The following is a 17,666-nucleotide window of genomic DNA, read 5'->3' as shown; positions in this document are numbered from 1 at the left end:
TAAGCAGAGAGTGAATGCTGCACCCTCCCCACCCCCACTTATTCCCAATATGTGATATTCCAGAGGTATCTAGTATTTAAAGGTACACTGCCTTTATATACCAGGTATACTGGAGGTTCAACTTAGTTACCATAGCTGATAGCTCTTGTTAGACGCCCTCCTCCATGAATTTGCCTGTACCTGTTTTTCTTGGACGTGTTTCTCCCTCCTGCTTGAGAAACATCCTGGCAATGTTCTTTAACTTGGTGGCTGTCATGAGAGTTCACTGCTGTTCACAATAGCTTCTTTCATAGTTCAGAGCATTTTTTATTCTTTCTTTTTTTAAAGATGACTTTGATTATAAATCCCATGAGCTTTATTACATTGGGGATAAGTCCAGATTCAGGTAGGCCTTTATTTGATTGGTAGGTAGTTTATTGATGGTGGTAATTATTTAAGCTGCTACTAGACAGGACTTCTCTTATGAGAGAGAACATGCTACATAAACCGATGCTAGTGAACCCTTGACGCCAGGCAGGTGTGGAGTGCTTCAACTAATACTTTATTTCAGGTCATGTGTCTACAAGAATGATCAAGCAGCCAAAGAGAATCCGAGCAGAAGCCTCCAAGAGGAAGAGCCCTGCCCACGCTTTGCACACCAGCTTGTATATGATGAGTTGCACAAGGTAGGCCCGTTGGGACTCAGTGTGGTCATGTTAACCACACTAGCGATTAAAGGACAGGGTGAAGTGCCTCTGAGGCGGGATGGTGGCTCTCCAGGTTGCCACTGTAAGGTGACAAGAGGAGCCGGACTGGATTGCATCAGTCGCCTCATTCTCCACCCTTGGCTCTGTGATTGTGGCAACCTGGAGTCCTCAGTGGAAGGGACATCAGGTCATTGTGGAAGGGACATCAGGTCATTGTGTGCATGTTGTTTTCTATTGGTGGAGGATAGGCTGCATCTTGGAGCAAAGGTGCCCTCTTTCTCTGGCCTGCCGTGATTGCCCTCTTTCTCTGGCCTGCCTTGCCTCTGGATGTCAAAGGTGTCAGGGTCTGAAACTCCACTTTGGGTCAAGTGTACATATGTACATACTTCTGGAGAAAAGGGAGAGCACATCAACCAGAAGTCCAGTGAGACCAAGGCCCAGAAGCTAGTAAATGGTTTCATCTCCAATTAATTTATGTAGTACTTTTCAACATACAGGTCGGTTCTCCAGTCTTCTCCTTTTCTTTAACTGCTTGCTGTAGCTATTTTCACAGCAAGCCTTCTGCTGAAGGGTTTCCTATTTGACCAGTGGTAGTGGTGTTTAAACTACTGCTGGGTTCAGCAGTAGTTTATGCTTTCCTTGGATGTTTGAAAAAAGAATGCAGACATTTCTTGAACAGAAACTTCTTCTGTCTTCCTGGTCAGAAATAATTGGACCGTGTGTGTATGCATCTGTGCATCCTTTCCAGATACTGCATCGCCCTCTCTACTCCTCTATGCAATATAAGGGGATGCAGGACTGTGGCTACTTTGCTTCTCTGCATTTTCAGGGGGTGCCAAGTACATGTGCAATAAACATAACTTGTCAAAGGCTGCGCTGGCTTGCTCAACAACAACAAAAGGGATCAAAACGCAGCTATAAAGCCAAAATAAGTCAAGAAAAAGACAGCTGTAGTTTTCCTTGAATGAGTTAGAAGCAAGAAGTTCTAAGCACTCCTTTGGAAGTTTTGGATGAAATCAAGAATTTCTCCTGATAAAGAGGAATTCTCAAAACAAACCTGGAACAACAAAACATTGGTGCAGCTGTCTCTTTTTTGTCTTACGTTGGTGTGCTCCACATTTTGATTGAGCCATGTTGATATTCATGATCAGACACCTTCATTCTTGTTCTTCAAGGTTCATTATTTGTTTGGAGGGAATCCAGGCAAATCCTGTTCTCCAAAGATGCGGCTGGATGACTTCTGGTCCCTGAAGCTCTGCCGGCCTTCCAAGGAATACCTGCTACGCCACTGCAAATACCTAATAAGGAAACACAGGTACAGGCCTGCAGGAGCCTGCAGTACCAAGTCACTTTTCACTAAGAAGTGAAGGCACGGGGGTGGGGTGGGGGGGATGACAATGTTATCCAGTTCCTTTATATGCAGCTTTTAATCTCAGTGGATAACAGGGTATCATGTTCCTAATTACTGTCGTCACAGTGTGTGTGACCATTTTCCTGAAATTATATATGGCTTTTTTTTTTTTTAGGAACTCATAAGTGCTACCTATTTTGAATTAAAATTTAGAAGTCTGCAGGCAAAGAATTGGCAGGTCTTGAACAGTTTCTGTGAAATTTAGCCCTCCTCATCTCTTGGCTTCCCTTTGTACCAAAGACACACTGTTCTTTTGTTTCTAGGCCTTAGGAGCAGCCCCTGTGTTAACCATCCCAGGCAAGCCAGTAGTTCTCTCCTTGTGGCGGCAGGACTAATATTCAGTATTCTGTGGCTGACCTTTTCCCCTTCAGTTAGAATATGTGTTTGAGCAGTCTGTGAACTTGCAGTAGTTCCGTCACTCCCTAGAAGTGTGTCATAGATGACGGCCAGTTTCAGCCTGCTTTATAAAAATTCACACACATGCTGTTGTATTGCTATTCTTGCAGATGCTACAAAGGCAGTGGATGTTTGCTAATCTGCCTCTTGAGGGGATCTTTCTGGAAGCACATTCATTTCTTAACTGCCACAACCCCTCCAGCTGCAAACTAAAGGTCTCATCCTACCTGAGCACATGGGCTCCACAAATTCAAACATTTTACCGCTAGGTAGAGCCCAGCTGTATTATAGTGTGTGATGGCCATGAGTGGGTCAAGCTGCACAGCAGCATCATATACATCTCCAGCCCCCAGACGCAGGGAGGCATCCCTTCCTGAAATCACTTCTTCCAGGCACTTAAAAAAGGATATTGAAGAGTTAGAAAAAATACAGAAAAGAGCAACTAAAGCGATTAAGGGCGCAATTCTGTGGCCTATAGACAACGGCTAAACAGCTGTAGGATTGGTCAGTTCCTGGAGAACTGCCCCCCCCCCCTCCGTGTTGTAGGTGGCACAGATTGTTCTTGTGCTCCATGCTCGGAAGAGCAGTGCAAAGTGGAGCAAAAGGGCGTTCCTGGGGGTGGGGAGTTTGTAAGTGTCGGTACGACAGTTCCTATGTGTCGTCTGGCCTCCCCACCCTGTGCTCTGACGTCCTGCAGCTAGACAGCCGAAATCAGCCATCTAGCCATGAATGCTGGGCAGCTGGAGCACAGAGGAGCCGATTCCCTCCAAGCTCCTCCTGCCCTGCATTGGATAGGTGGTCGTCTCCGAGTTCAGAGGCAGCTATCTATCTGCACAGAATTGCTCCCTTAAGGGCTGAAGCAACTCCCCTGCCTGGGAAGGCTGCAACATCTGGGACTGTTTAGCTTAGAGAAAAGGCAAGTCATGCAGGGCATAGTTAAACTGTGGAGTTCACTTCCACAAGATACAGTGATGGCCACTAATTTGGATGGCTTTAAAGGGGGATTCAACAAATTCCTGGAGGAGGAGGCTATCAATGGCTACTAGTCCTGATGGCTATATGCTACCTCCAGTATCGATGACAGTATGTTGATGTACACCAGTTATGGAGAACATGAGTAGGAAGGTGCTATTGCACTCATGTCCTTCTTGTGGATTTCAGGCAGCTGGTTGACCACTGTGTGAACAGAATGCTGGACTAGATGGACTTTGGTCTGATCCCGCACAGCTCTTCTTATGTCCTTATGATTTTCATGGTTGGCCGCTAGGGCAGTGACAGCCCCCATAGATTCGGTGGAGAACAATGGAAGGGGCTTCTCACGGGAGGTATCCACCTTACCCAGTTCTTGGCTGGTGGGGAAAGGAGGCTTCTCGTGCCCCAGGATTCTTTCCCTTTCTCAAGACTAGTGCCCCGTTGTTTGAGAACCTAGGTGTTACCTAGGTGATCCCTAGTCATGGAGGTCTCCCGTTATGATCCTGGATTCATATGTGGGGAATGCTATAGTTTCTAGTGTAGAAGTTAAAGAAGCAGAATGCAGTTTTTGGGGTCTGCTTCTCTGTCCTGAGAAGGAGGGAAATAAATTTGTAATGGGTCAGCAATGACACAGTTCCAAAAACACCCAGTAAAATAATGAAATAAAGTTTGTATAAGGAAGCCCTGTCATGGCCTTGTTGTTCTGCCTGCCAAAGGGAATGTTGCATTGCAAAATGTCCTGATTAGATGCAGCTTAGCTCTTCAAAGAGAAATTTGTTCAAGATCTTGACTCTAGGCCAACCTACCTTGCAGGGTCATTAAGCTAAAATAGCGGAGGAGGAGACAGAAAACCATGTAAGCCTTCCTCAGCTCCTTGAATGATGAGTGGGATATAAATATAGTAATTTATTAAGTAACTTCTTTATCAAGTAATATAAACATTAAACCTTTTGCTCTGAAGAACTTACGTTGTGGGTTTCTGTGTTCTGAAGACAACATTCTTCAAATACCAGGCTTTTGCTATCTACTGGTCCTGTAGCTAACTTCTACATGGACAGATTGCCCTTAAAATAATTACAGTTTAGTGGTGGACATCTGTAGTTGTATTCTCTCTTTCACCACTTTAGATTAAGTACATTTATTTGAGTTTTTGCCACAACTGAGTGGTATTTGCAACCTTAGTGGCTTACAATCACTATAGAATATGAATGTGAAAACTTCTTGTTCTGGATGTCCCTGATTTTTTAATTGGCTCAGTCAAGTTAAAATCCAAGTCACTTCCCCTGATCTGGCCTTCTCCCAAACACCTTTAAAGTTGAGCCTCTATTTCACATGGAGTTCTGATCTCCTGCTTTTTCAGGCAACCCTGCAGAAATGGTGGTGTGTAGCTTTGTATCCCTTAAGTAGATGGTAGGTTATTTCTTATAGCAGCTGAACTTTCAAAAGAAGATGCAGGGAAGATCTCTTAAGCTGTCTCCAGCGTCTGTGCCCTAAATCCTTGCCTCACATGTCTCTACAGGTTTGAAGAGAAGGCCCAGGTGGACCCGCTAAGTGCCCTGAAATACCTGCAGAATGACTTGTTTGTCACTGTGGATCACTCAGACCCCGAGGAAACAAAAGAGGTAAGGGATAGCTTGCCTCCTGTTCCCATTAACCTGGAATGGCTCATATTCCAGAGTAACGCAGGTGTGTTCATGAATTTGCACATCTGTAAACACTAAAGCGGCACAACACTGAAGCTCTGGACACCTGGTTTTCCGGCTAGTAAACTGGATGTGTATGATATTTCACTCAGGAGGGGTGGGGAGATAAATGTGTGGTATATTGGATTGTTTGACATCTCAAGACTTTAATATTTTTAATGGTTATTTTCCATGGCCTTATTAATGACTGGCGCAAAGTAACAATTGGATTTTGATCCTTACTTTTAGCTTCCTGTATTTTAAGTAGATGTTGTGACCTGAAACTGTTGAGCAGGTCCAAACTGCCTTGTTTGTTACAAGCCAACAAACTATTCATAATCTGCTGAGTGCTTTTCAGTCTTTATTGGATTCATCCTTGTAACACCGTAAAGTAGATTACTCACTGCCTCCTGCCCCTCCCCATTTTACAGATAGGAAAGAGGGACTTCTCCGATAGTCATATCTAGTGGGTCTTCATGTTTTTATAGCAACTCCATTAGTAGCATAGAATGGACTAGCCCTGTCCTTAAAGGCACGGAATTCAGCAGAGGCAACTCCTGTAGAAGAGAAGGGATTGTCCCATTGTTCTGAGTTGGGCATGTAGAGTGAACTGACACTCCACTTCTACGGCAATGGGAACTCCCACGGCCAGTTCATATCGAGCAGAATCAAGTGGTAAAGCTTTTCCTGGAATGTACCACTTCAGGCTGCAAGGTGGGGGTGGGGGTGTGGGTGTTTCCATGTTCCAATGCTCAGTGGAAAAACACCCCCGCCGCCCACAGAGATAAATAGCAAGATCCAGCCTAGCGTTCTCCCTGAAGTGCTAGTTTTCTATGCGCGTGCAATCTTTTAAATATGGGAATTGCATTCAGGCTCATGATAGTTTCACTTGCAGCCAGAAGTGGTACATTTCAGGAAAAAGCTTTGTCATGTAATCTTGCTTGAATGTAACTGGAGGTCAAAGAGAAGCATTTACCTCCCTTGGCAACTGGTTGAATTTCTCATGGGAGGGCCTGCCTTGCAAATTGAGAACTATAACTGTAGAAAACGTTGAATGTATATATTTTTTTAAAGAGCTGATGCCGGTGCTTGGAAATGGCTCCAGCTGTTTGAGGTCAGAGTGCCAAATTAAACAAACTGCATGTTCTGGACAGAACAGCTTTTGGCTGGATGCTCAGTTACTCTAATGTGGCATAAATGAAGGACATCAGTGGTATCCTTCTATTGCCTGATTAAAGGCAGCCGCCGGCGAGATCACATCACTCCTGTGCTGAAGGAGTTGCACTGGTTATCAGTTCTTTTCCGGGCCAAATTCAAGGTGTTGGTTTTGACCTTTAAAACCCTATATGGTTCCGGCCCAGCCTATCTTAAGGAGCGCCTCCAGCAACACCAGACAGGCCACTTAACAAGATCAGCCTCGGATGGCCTTCTCTCTGTCCCATCAGCCAGGACAGCTAGACGGGTGGGGACGAGGGAGAGGGCCTTTTCTGTGGTGGCCCCCACTCTGTGGAACTCCGTGCCTAGGGAACTCTGCCATGCCCCTTCATTAATGAGCTTCCGTTGTGCATTAAAAACGTGGTTGTTCAGGCAGGCATTTGGGGTGGGTTAGGGTATTTTAGAAAACGTTTTTATTGTAGAATTTTATTGTTTTAAACTGTTTTATTATATTCTGTACATCGCCCAGAGTGGCTGGGTGACCAGCCAGATGGGTGATTAATAAATTTAATAGTAGTAGTAGTAATAATAATAATAATATCCCTGAGAGAGAGAGGAGAGGGGAGGAGGAATTACTATGTGTTTATTTTAGCTTCCCATCCTGGAGAGAACTTGTAGACCATTGTAGCCCCTGCAGGTTAGTTGGCATGTATTCACTATTACTGAAACTGTTCACTCCATTTTCTGACTCAAAAAAAGAAAAGGCAAAACAAAGCTGTCTCAGAGCAGCTGTGACCACCTCACCTGTGGATTTTCAGGAGCTAATATGGCCATACGGTAAGGACAGAAACAAAGGTCCATCTCGTCCAGCATCCTGTTTCCCACAGTGGCCAACCAGATGCCTCTGGGAAGCCTTTCTAGCAGGGCATGAAAGCCAGAGCAGCTCCCCAGGAACTGCTATTCACAGGTATTCTGTTGAGGTTCCATGTAACTGTTGTGGCTACCAACCATGGGTGGACCTGTCGTTGACAAATTTGTCTAACCACTTAAAAAAAAAAAAAGCCATCTGTGCTAGTGGCCATCATGACAATTTGTGGTGGGGAATTCCTTTAAGCTCTATGTTGTGTGTCATACACAAGCGTAAGCTTTTAAGCCAAGGATAGGTCATTGGACAGATTTCGAACCCATTGCTCTACTTACGTAAGATCTTGGCACTGTGTGCTGGAGGCGTGTGGTCCAGTAGCCTTGGCGTCCGGCCTTGGGTCACAGCTGGCTACCAAGGCCTCTGTCCATGCCTAAGAACCATATGTGCATCTGAATGCTGAAAACCTCCCCTGAGTTTGGCCTTGAGGGAAGCAAGCATCCTGATGCCATGTTGTCTAGCACTTAACATACTTTCAGTTGGTTTCCTCCAAAGTCCAGGAAAGTCAGACATCCACACAAAACTTAATCAGAGAACAAGCCTGCTTCAAAGCTCACGTTGAGGCAGAGCGTAAAACTATGCAAGTAAGTTGCACGTGGAAGTGTGCAAATCTTTTATTTCCGTTGGAATAGTTGAAAAAGTCTTCCTGCTGCCACGTGCTGTGTCCTCATTCTGCTGGAAGCCAGGCTTGATAGTGTAGTCTGACTTGCTTGTAATAAGCAGCATTTTTTGTTAAGGGCTCACTGGCTTTTGCGAAATCCAAGATGACAGCTTAATAAATGACTGTGGTTGGAAAGACTTGGTGTAAAAACAAGAGTGGCTGATGCCTCAGAATTTATTGCCAACAGAATGTAAATCCTCAGTTTGGCTGCTTTAGACACCCCGCCCCCCAACAAAGGGCTTTAATTGCTGCTCTTCAAAAAGCTTTTATTTTCCCTTTGGAAACACTGAAACGAACAATCTCTTGTTTTCCCCCCCAGTTCCAGCTACTTGCTTCAGCCCTCTTCAGGTCTGGCTCAGATCTGAGTACTCTGGGTGAGTATGCTTCGGATCAGCAGGAATAGCAGCTTTGCAGCTGTCTCAAAAAGCCTCTGTCTTAAATCCCCAGAAACGTCATGGGATCAGTTTCAAGCTCTCAGTACGCCAGACACAGTGCCGGTGGTGTTAGCCACATAAATGCGGAGGCTTTGGTCAAAACAAATGAACTAGTACCGCGTCATCCTGGAAGCCAGCAGCCCTTGGCTGGGGAGGGGCGGGGGTGGTGGGGGCGGTGAGTCTGAACTCCACTTGCTATGATAAAGTGCTCAGTTAAAGTGGGTTAGTTCAGGCTGTTCTTCCCAGTCCTGGGCAAGTCTCCCTCCTTGGGCAGCATGTCAAGGAAAACAGCAACTTTTTAAACTTCACGGAACCCAAATTCAGCTCCCCAAATCATAATAAGCTGCCCTTCACACTCCCCCCCCTCGCCCCCAAACAAAAAAAGGCTGCCATCTTTTATAATAGTGGCTTGAATGCTTGCTGGGTCTCTTCCTGTAAGCCCCTGCAAAGCAGGGCTTGAGGCTGTGTACCCCCACTCCCAGGCACTGCTTCCATCAAGTGACACCAGCTAGGAGACAGAGAGCAATATGAACGTGGTTTTGGAAACATGGGAATTGCAGACCTGGTGCTGGCTGGGGAATGCTGGGAGTCATAGGACTTCTTTCTTTCTAAACATGGATAGGATTCTGCCCTTCAGTACTTGAAACAGAATACAAAGGCTAGACACCCAAGGCAGTCTTTGAGGATTGGTCCTAGCTTAAATGTCCCTCGAGGCAACGCTTAAAGTGCCGTAGCTTTGTGGGAGCTGCTGTATTATGGATTCTTCGCACTGCGCTGCTGTGGCTTGTGAAAAGCTTGCAAGTTCAGATCTTTACTGTGAAATCATTGCCTCCAATCTGGGCTGGGTAATGTGGCCTCATCCGTGTGGTTGCAGGGCTTCGTATGCCACAGCAGCACTGTGGGGTGAACCTGCAGGAAAGCTACTCCCACAGCTTTACTGTGACATTTCAAGGGTATATTAGAGGCCAAGGCTGGGTTTCTTTTCAGTGGTGGATCTCTTATGTGATGTACCCAGTGTCCATTAAATAGATGTTTGCATGTTGTCCAGCTGTTTTGAATAATTTAGTACGCCGCTTCCTTTTTTTTGTTGCTAAAGTGAAAGTTTGAACCCGCAGTTTGTTGTACAGAATATTCATTTTACCCAACAGTAACCATAACACAGTGTCCAAAGCCTATATTCCAGATAATACTTCCTCTGTTTCAAACTACTTCTGACCCAGCTCACAAGATTTTCTGCTGCTGGTTTTCAGTTTAGCTGATTGCTGCTCTCTGTGTTATCTGCTCTAGTTTTTGATTCTTCTTGTAAGCTGCCTTGGGAGGGCTTCTGCTCTGAAAGGCAGCCAAGAAAGATTCTAAATAAATAAATAAATAAATAAATAAATGCATGTATGTTTTAAAAAACCAGATGGTCATGCCTTTGCATTCTGCTTTTGCTTTAAGGATCTTAGGGTTGCATATATGATGGGGCTACGTATTTTATCCTCACGATAACCCTGCAAAGTAGGTTAGGTTGGGATATAGTGGCTGGCCCAAGACCACCAGGGAGCTTAATGGCTGAGCAGGGATTGAAATCCAGATCTCTCTTGTCCACATATTACAATATCCTAGTCAGGAAAGTGTGGCTCAGTGACTGTGTTTGCACTTCTGCTTGGAATAGGCACTATAGATCACCCATTCTAGCCCCACATTCTGCCATGCCAAGCGGGTCCATGCTGAGGGATCTGTTGCTGAAATAATGGTACAGAGAATAGCTCAGCAACAGAGCACAAGCCTTACCTGCTCAAGTTCCTAGGTTCTGTCTCCTGCATCTCCATTAAAAAGGATCTCTCTAACTGGGCTGAAAGAAAACCTCTGCAAGCTGCATGGTTGGAGTAAATAGTACTGGGCTAGATCAGGGCAACTTGTGGCCCTCCAGATGTTTTGGCCTACAACTCCCATGATCCCTCATCATTGGCTATGCTGGGTAGGTCTGATGGGAGTTGTAGCCCAAAACATCCAGAGGGCCACATGTGGCCCACCTTTGGGCTAGATTAATTATTGGTCTGACTTGTTGTGTAAAGCAGCTCCACGTAACACCCCACACGCTGTCCGTATGGCCAAGGGAGGGGATGCTTGGCCCTCTTAGTGCAATGAAAAGGGTTTGTGCAAGCTTTTACTTGGATACCGTCCACCCAGTTGGGTTTCTCTCAGAAGAGCTTTCATAGAACCTTCTGAGGACAACCTTCCTTCAATATTTCACCTCTCAGGTTTATTTTTTTTATATAGTACATTTTTAATCTGCCCAATAACTAATGTTCTCTGGGTGGATTACAACCAGTTAATCAGGTACAACCAGTTTCTGCCTTGTGAAAGAGTTCTCTGACTTCCCAAGTTGTCCACCCTCTGAAAGCTTGACTTCTCTCATCTCCCCTTTCTCCATCTCTAGGGTTTTCGGATGTTGATCACATCTATGCCCAACGGACGCAGCTATTTGATACCTTAGTGAACTTCTTTCCTGACAACATGACGCCTCCCAAAGGCAACCTGGTAGACCTCATTACTCTGTGACCAGGCAGTTGCCAGACACATGGAAGGAGGGGGAAGACAGTTTTTTGTTTTCAGTATTTTTAATTTTGTGTGTGTGTGTGTGTGTGTGTGTGTGTGCGCGCGCGTGCACGTGCGTTTGCACATTGATTGACTGACTGGTGGACAGCAGTAATAGAGTATCCCAGCTTTGAAAGGGGCTTTATGGATAATACCAAATGGGATTAGGATAATAAAATGTAATTGATGTTCTTCTAGTGGAAAAAATATATATTTTCTGACCTTGACTTTTTAGAGGTTAATGAACATGGACAAAAAGAAAGCAACCATGTGGTCATCTGACTTGTTTGCACCCCGGGGGCCTGGAAAGTATAAACCGATGACGTGGAAAATTTGAGGAGTTGGGCAGGGTGGGGTGGGGGGCTTGTAATGTTGTCCCAACATGTGCTTTGCTGATTTTTAGCTTTACTCTTGGCATTTGTTAACACTGGCAGCAGACACTGGTGGAAATGAGGGTTGTTTGTGTGTGTCCATCTCTCTCTGTTGACTTGAGTCTTGTAACTGCGACTTGGCTGTGTGAAGGAAAGCAAATTCATGGCCATCTCATCTGGGAGGAGCTAGCGCCCCCTGGTGAACAACTGAGATCTGGCTGAGAAATGGGAATAAAAAGTACTGTCAGGGCAGAACTATACTTAAAACATGAACTCGTGATAATACAACTACAGCCCCACTTCTGGTGAGAAGCAGGAGAAGGTGGAGAAGGGGTGGTATGATGTTGCTTTACTCTTTCCCTACCCATAGCTTTTGTGCTGGAAACCAACACACACACACACACACACACACACACACACAGAGCTCCTCCATATTGCCCCCCTCCTGAAACTGCTTTTCTTTACAAGAAATGGCCATTGTGGTCATGTGTTGTATCCATGTCTGATATGTAGTTCTGCCCCTTGGTTGGTGCTAACACAACTATGTGGGTTCTGTTCTTTGAACCAGTCCATGCCAAGCCTGTTGGGTGCTATCTAAAACCTCAGAAGTGGAGAACACTGGCCGCACCTATTTTTTGCGAGCCCTTTTGTTAGAGGAGGCTTCGTATTTGTTCTGTTTTATCAATAAAAACTCTAATTAGGTATTCAGAAGAGCTTGGGGCTTCCATGTTTGATGCCCCCTGGCTACACAGCTGCTTGGTAGCTCTGCTGATGTTTGTAAGTCAGGTTACAAACCATGGGCTGTACAAGCGGCTTGCTGCTTTTATCAGGGGTGTGTGCGTGTGTGAGAGAGAGAACGCTGGCTGGTTGGCTTCATAACCCATTTTAACCTGTTCAGTGACCATTTGCATGGGAACGCCTTCCACTCCTAGTTTGGAACGGTAGGGCTAGCGTGGAAAGCTTGCTAATGACAAGGTAGGTTCACATGGCCCAGAAGGAATCCCACGCTAACTCTCTCCACTTGACTATGCAGATGCCATAACTCAGGTTTAACCTGTAGTCATAGCACTGTATGGATTGAAACAGCGTTTGCATATGTTTGGCTGTGCATTTGCCCCCCTTTAAACCTTCATGCAGGCATGCCTTCTAGACATGGGTTTCAAATGCTGTCATGACAAACACATGCATTTGAAAGCAGGTGGTTCCTGCTCTTCCCCACCCACCCCAATCACCACTCCCAGGTTTTTACACTAAAGGCTTTGGCACCAACACGTGTAGTATTAGGGTGCAGAACGTTCGCCCCACATGGTAATAGTTTGATGCCCAAGCACACGCAGCTCAAATTAACAGAGAGCTTCGACTATAGGGTGGTGTAGAAATTTAGTTAATTAACAAACAAGCAAGCAATCTGGTAAAGAGAATGCACCTGTTTTAAGAATAAGCTATGTAATGGCTTGAAAGTGTAAGTTTGCATTTTGTTCAGCAACAACAAAGATGTTTTCATGAATGCCATGTCACTAGCCCTGGGAATGAAAGCCATGCCATGGTAGTTGGCATGTAGATCCCTTTCCAGCACCAGACAGCCTTTTTCACAGGGAATCATGTTGAGAGAACCACAGGGGGAATGGGGGAAACCTGCCCAAGTTGGTCCCTATGGATTTTTAGGCGCTCTTCCCCAACATTCCCTGGGCCTTCATAACTTTCTGGATTTCCTTGTGTTCCCAAAGGATGCAGTCTTAAGGGAAGTGGTCCTCACCACCGCTTTATAAATTAAGCAGCTGAAGTCATATAATTGGGGAAGGGCAGATGTAAAAATCTTTAACATTTATCTGGTATTTGAAATACCACGAACGTAGCTTATGATATTCCTTGCATTGGAAGGAATATATGTTTGCCTCTTCAGATTTCAGAGGCACTATGAATTTATCCCTCTGCAACTGTGAATGGCACAATTTCGGTTTGGCTTGGCTTGGCTTGTGTTTTAGGACCAGCTTTGAATCTCAAATGAAACCTCAAGCAGGCAACGCTGCGGATTTCTGGGTGCAGTTTCCAAGCATGACTGTGCCTGAGCTCCTGCAGGGAAACCCGTGGGACTAGAACAAAAAGGGCACAGTGGCAGCACTTGGCAGATGGGGCCAAAATCAACACTAAAAAGCTTGCAGGGCTTAAGCTGTTTGCTGAAAGTTTTAAGTCATGCGATCTTCTGCAGATTCAGTAAAATGATAGGACACATTTTAGAGGTGATTTGCTGAAACGCATCCGAGAAAATATTTTTAAAAGGCCCTAGTGGCAGGAGAACAAGGTCCAGTTGACCTAGCCAGATCAGCATGTTGAGAATTTGGATGAAGTGGATCTGTAGAAATTGGTACCTGGTGACATTATAGCTGTATCGAGACATCATGATACACCGTGGCTTATGGTGACCTACCCAAGCTACGAAGAAAATGGAGAAATCCCAGGTGTAATGTCTCCCATTTTCTGTCTTCCACTGTTTTTTTTCTGTGCACGTGTCTCCCCTTCTCTTTTTATCCTTCCCAAGCTACAGCCTGCCTCAGGCTCCCATGCTTGCCCCCTGTCCTCTTCCTGCATGGCTAGGAGGACGACTTCAGAAGCTTTTACTTCTGCTTCCAGTTTGTCTTTTTGTCTGAACCAGAAGTTGGCTTGTTCTAAAACTGACCATAGTTCGTGTTAAGCCACGATCCCTGGTTCAGACAAAATGACAAGTCAAGGATTAACTAAATGCAAAAGCTTCCTAAGTTCACCCACCCAGCTGCAAAGAGGGAGAGGAGGGGGAACCAGCCCAAGGCTCACTGTGGCACAGGCTCGCAGCACTAAACTGTGGTTTATTGTGCTGTCCCAATGCAGCTAGTAAATGAGGGCTGGAGTGTGACATGATTGACGTGTGGCAGAGAAATCTGGCGACTTAAGTGCCATATTTTGAAAATCACAATTCGTTTTTATTTTGCTTTGTGTGGAGCACGTTTTTTTCTGTTTGAAATGAACTTTGTAGTTGTCAGGTGTGCCAATATTGGTTTTGACAACTGGACAAGTGTTATGAAATTGTTATATCTGCACCAGTAGAACATTACTGGGTGCGGGGTGGGTAGGTCTCCTTAATTAAACCTGAAAGATTCACTCAATTGCTTCTCTGAGGACAACTTAGAACTGTGTTCCAGTTAGGATGACTTCTTCACATGCTTGTGATGCAGCTGGCTTGAACCTATTTGCAATTGCATCAGCCCATGTTTTCTTCCCAGTAGCTTGCATGTTTCACTTCAAAGCCAGCTCACCTGTTCCCCTGGTGGAATGGGGTCTGCGAGACGAGTAAGGAATTTGCTGAGGCTCTCTTCCCAATACGGGTGCGCATGCACCCACACCCTCTGAAATCTCATAACAGCAACACCAACAGTTGTCTTACTCCAACCCTTTCGGTGTTATCAGCGTCAAAGCCCATGTGGGGCTTGTTTGTATTGTCGATGGGGGATCTCAAGAGCATGAAGTCTGATGTTCACCCTGTGGCAGATGTCCCTAAATAGAAGAATGTATTTTCTCCCCTTGGGATCCAGTGATGGGACCCCTAGGATATACGGAAGTTAGCTGGAGACCATTCAGCTGCTCTTTTTACATGGATCAATACCACCTAAGGGGCTCCTACCAAATGTCTTGGCAAAAAGGTCTGTCTTAAGGGGCTTTGTTCATGATGCCTTGCCAGATGGAAGGGAAACAGGAACTTACCCTACTTGTACCCACATTGTTGCTCTTCACACCCCACCGTTTAACAACCTACTTTGGAAGCTTTGCCATGCTGTGACCTGAGCATGCCATTAAGCACTTAGTCAACTCAGCTTCCATGTGGATTCATCCCATGGCCAGCAAGCCTTATTCTGCTATTTTGCGAAGAATGTGCAAATCAGGATTAGGAATGGGTGAGAAATATTTTTGGTCCACTTTTTGATAAGAACCTGCCAGATCCACAAATTTCTTCATAAACAGGAGGAAAAGAAGATTTGAATGTGGGAAAAGTGAAACTGAGATTTATCCATCCCGGCAGAGGACTTAGCTCTTAAAAGTCTGAATTTGAATCTCTGTGTATTAGGGTTGCCACCTGCGTCTTTTCCTGAGGCTCCTCCCACCAGCGGTATGGCGGGCAGATACATCATGCTGGGAGTAGCTATAACTATTGAATATGGCTGGTGTGGATGAGTGAGAGTTATATTCTTTTTATTTTTTAAAATAAAGACTTACCAAAATTCACAGCTTCTGGGACAGAAAGAACTTGAGATTTTGCTACTCAGTAAGACTGAACCCCAGGAGCGGTGGGAGGACCAGGAACTGGTGTAAGAACTGTTGGGTCCTGGGTCCTGCTGGAGCACTGGGCCCCAGTGGCTGCCCATGGATGCTGGGTGCTGCCACTGGACCTGGGTAAGAGTTCGACCAGGCCTGTCTTATTACTGTTATCATAGCATGTCAGCCTTACTCCTGGCCCTTGAGGTTTTTGCGGTTTATCTGGGTTAGGTAATTTAATAACATATCTCCTCCTGTGCATAAATTCAATCTCTCTGGGTGCTTGCAGACCATTACCATATGGTAGGGATGGACTATCGCTTTAATGCCTTCCTTGAGAGCCAAAAACTGGACTAGAGTTGATCTTGCAAGATGCTTCTTACCCAGCTACCACAGAGCCATACTGGAAACATTGCATGGCTTGTGGAACACCCTTGTCTGTAGGCATGAATGAGGGAACATGGAAATAGAGGGAGCTCAGGGTTCAGAGGTGAAGTAGTACTTTACCTTTCTTTAACCTCACACTTGCCATGGGGTGAGCTTTTGTGATGTCGCAGCATTATTGGGTGTCCCTAACTTCTTGTTGGGGGGGGGGAGCCAATGAATTGTTGAATATTGGCCTAACTGTTGTGGAGCCTAGTAAGGAAAGCCTCACATTGGACCCACTGTCTGCTAAAGGAGTCTGAAGTGGGGACAAGGAAACAAGGCGGAACTAGAACAAAAAGCCTAGGGACCGAAGAAGCTATTGCAGAAAGGTGAGCAAGTCTCAGTCTGATCGGGTTGGACCCAAGTGTTGCATGAGTGGAAGGCAAGGCTTTTGCCATTCCTTCCGCCCTCCTGCACCCCCTGAAAAGCCTTTTTGGGGGGTTACGTTGTGAGGGCTGAACTGAGGGAATTGCGCCCAGTTGGGTGGAGGCTCTTCTCGCTCTGCGGCCACTGCCCGATTTTGTGAAGTCCCCCCTCTCTGCAGCCCCTCATGAAGAAACAAACAGGCTGTTCGGGAGGGTCCCCCAACCCTCCAGAGAGGGAGGTATGCAGAGGGGAGGAGGGGATAGGGAAAATCCTTGTGTGATCAAGGATCCAGGCTGTTGAATCTTCTAGCTGTGGGATTCAAATCTGAATTCTCAAATAGGATTCGGCTGAAAAATGGAAGAGGGCAGAAGGGTCAATAAAGTTTTGGCTGCCCATTTGAAATCCAGTATTGCATCTTGCACATTTCTTGTTTGAAGGAGGATATGTGACCCTAGAGGCTCAAAAGGCGATGGGGAAGAAATTTTAAAAATGGTAATTTTTCCCATTGGCATCTGATAGTCTTTTAGAAGAAACCAAGTTTAGTTTAAAGATGGGAACCTTATTTGTGTGCTGCTTTGTAGCAGGGCAGTTTGTTGACAATTTATTTTCTGTATTTTCTGGTCATAGCTCTTGGCTGGATTGCAAAATTTTAAGCGTTTGGAGTTTTTTGGGTGTGTGTCCTATATAGCACTTGAGTGATTGGGATGTCTTTATGGATTGAGCTGCTCTTTTAAAAATACTAACAGTTTCTGGTTCATTATGACATTGTAGCAACTTCAGTAAGCCCCACATGCATTTATTGGTGGCCTGTGCCAGTAACTTCTTGGGAACGGTGTTGGCTTCTTATGTGTGCTCAAGGGAGTTGAAACCACATGACACAAATGGTGTGTCTATACTAATCAACTGGTTTAGAAGTCCTTCCCTCTCCCCATGGAAACCTGGAAGCTGAAGTCCCAGCTGGGAGCCCCCAGTTTGCCCCACTTCTCCCCACAAAACAAATTTCCAAGGTTCTTTGCAAGACACCATGACAAAGTGGTATAAGTTTCTTATGTACGCCATACCTTTCAGAGGGTTTTCTGGACTCTAGTAGTGCCCTTTTGGATAATCATTAGGAGATCTACTTGGCCAGCTTGACTACCCTGCTGTTCAGGCAGGGTAATAAAAGGAGATCTAGGGAAACGTCCTCCAAAAGTGGTGTGAAATGACTTGTGCACTTTTTGGAAAGAATTTCTGCCTACCCTGAATGCCTATCTGATGGTTGACATAGTCTGCACTCTAGGCCAGTCTTCCCCAACCTGGTATTCTCCAGATGTTGTG

At 45.4% G+C, this 17,666-nt stretch overlaps 1 protein-coding gene across 3 annotated transcripts in view; it reads left to right on the top strand.

The window, feature by feature from the left end:
* The window catches only part of MKLN1 (muskelin 1), a 111,071-nt gene extending 99,091 nt beyond the window's left edge, over positions 1-11,980 (top strand). For all 3 annotated transcript variants that reach the window (XM_084809061.1, XM_084809059.1, XM_084809058.1), the window contains exons 14-18: positions 551-665; positions 1,862-2,001; positions 4,985-5,087; positions 8,205-8,259; positions 10,745-11,980. In XM_084809061.1, coding sequence (XP_084665187.1) covers positions 551-665; positions 1,862-2,001; positions 4,985-5,087; positions 8,205-8,259; positions 10,745-10,866 — 535 coding nt within the window. In that variant the 3' untranslated portion in view covers positions 10,867-11,980. The remainder of the gene's footprint in view (positions 1-550; positions 666-1,861; positions 2,002-4,984; positions 5,088-8,204; positions 8,260-10,744) is intronic.
* The last annotated feature ends 5,686 nt before the right edge of the window (positions 11,981-17,666 follow it).

The sequence above is a fragment of the Heloderma suspectum genome, chromosome 7 (genome assembly GCF_057233095.1).
Source record: "Heloderma suspectum isolate Gila_16-S chromosome 7, 16-S_ref, whole genome shotgun sequence".
NCBI classification, from domain to species: domain Eukaryota; kingdom Metazoa; phylum Chordata; class Lepidosauria; order Squamata; family Helodermatidae; genus Heloderma; species Heloderma suspectum.
The sequence above is the reverse complement of the archived record's forward strand: the minus strand, read 5'-3'. Positions and strand labels throughout refer to the sequence as shown.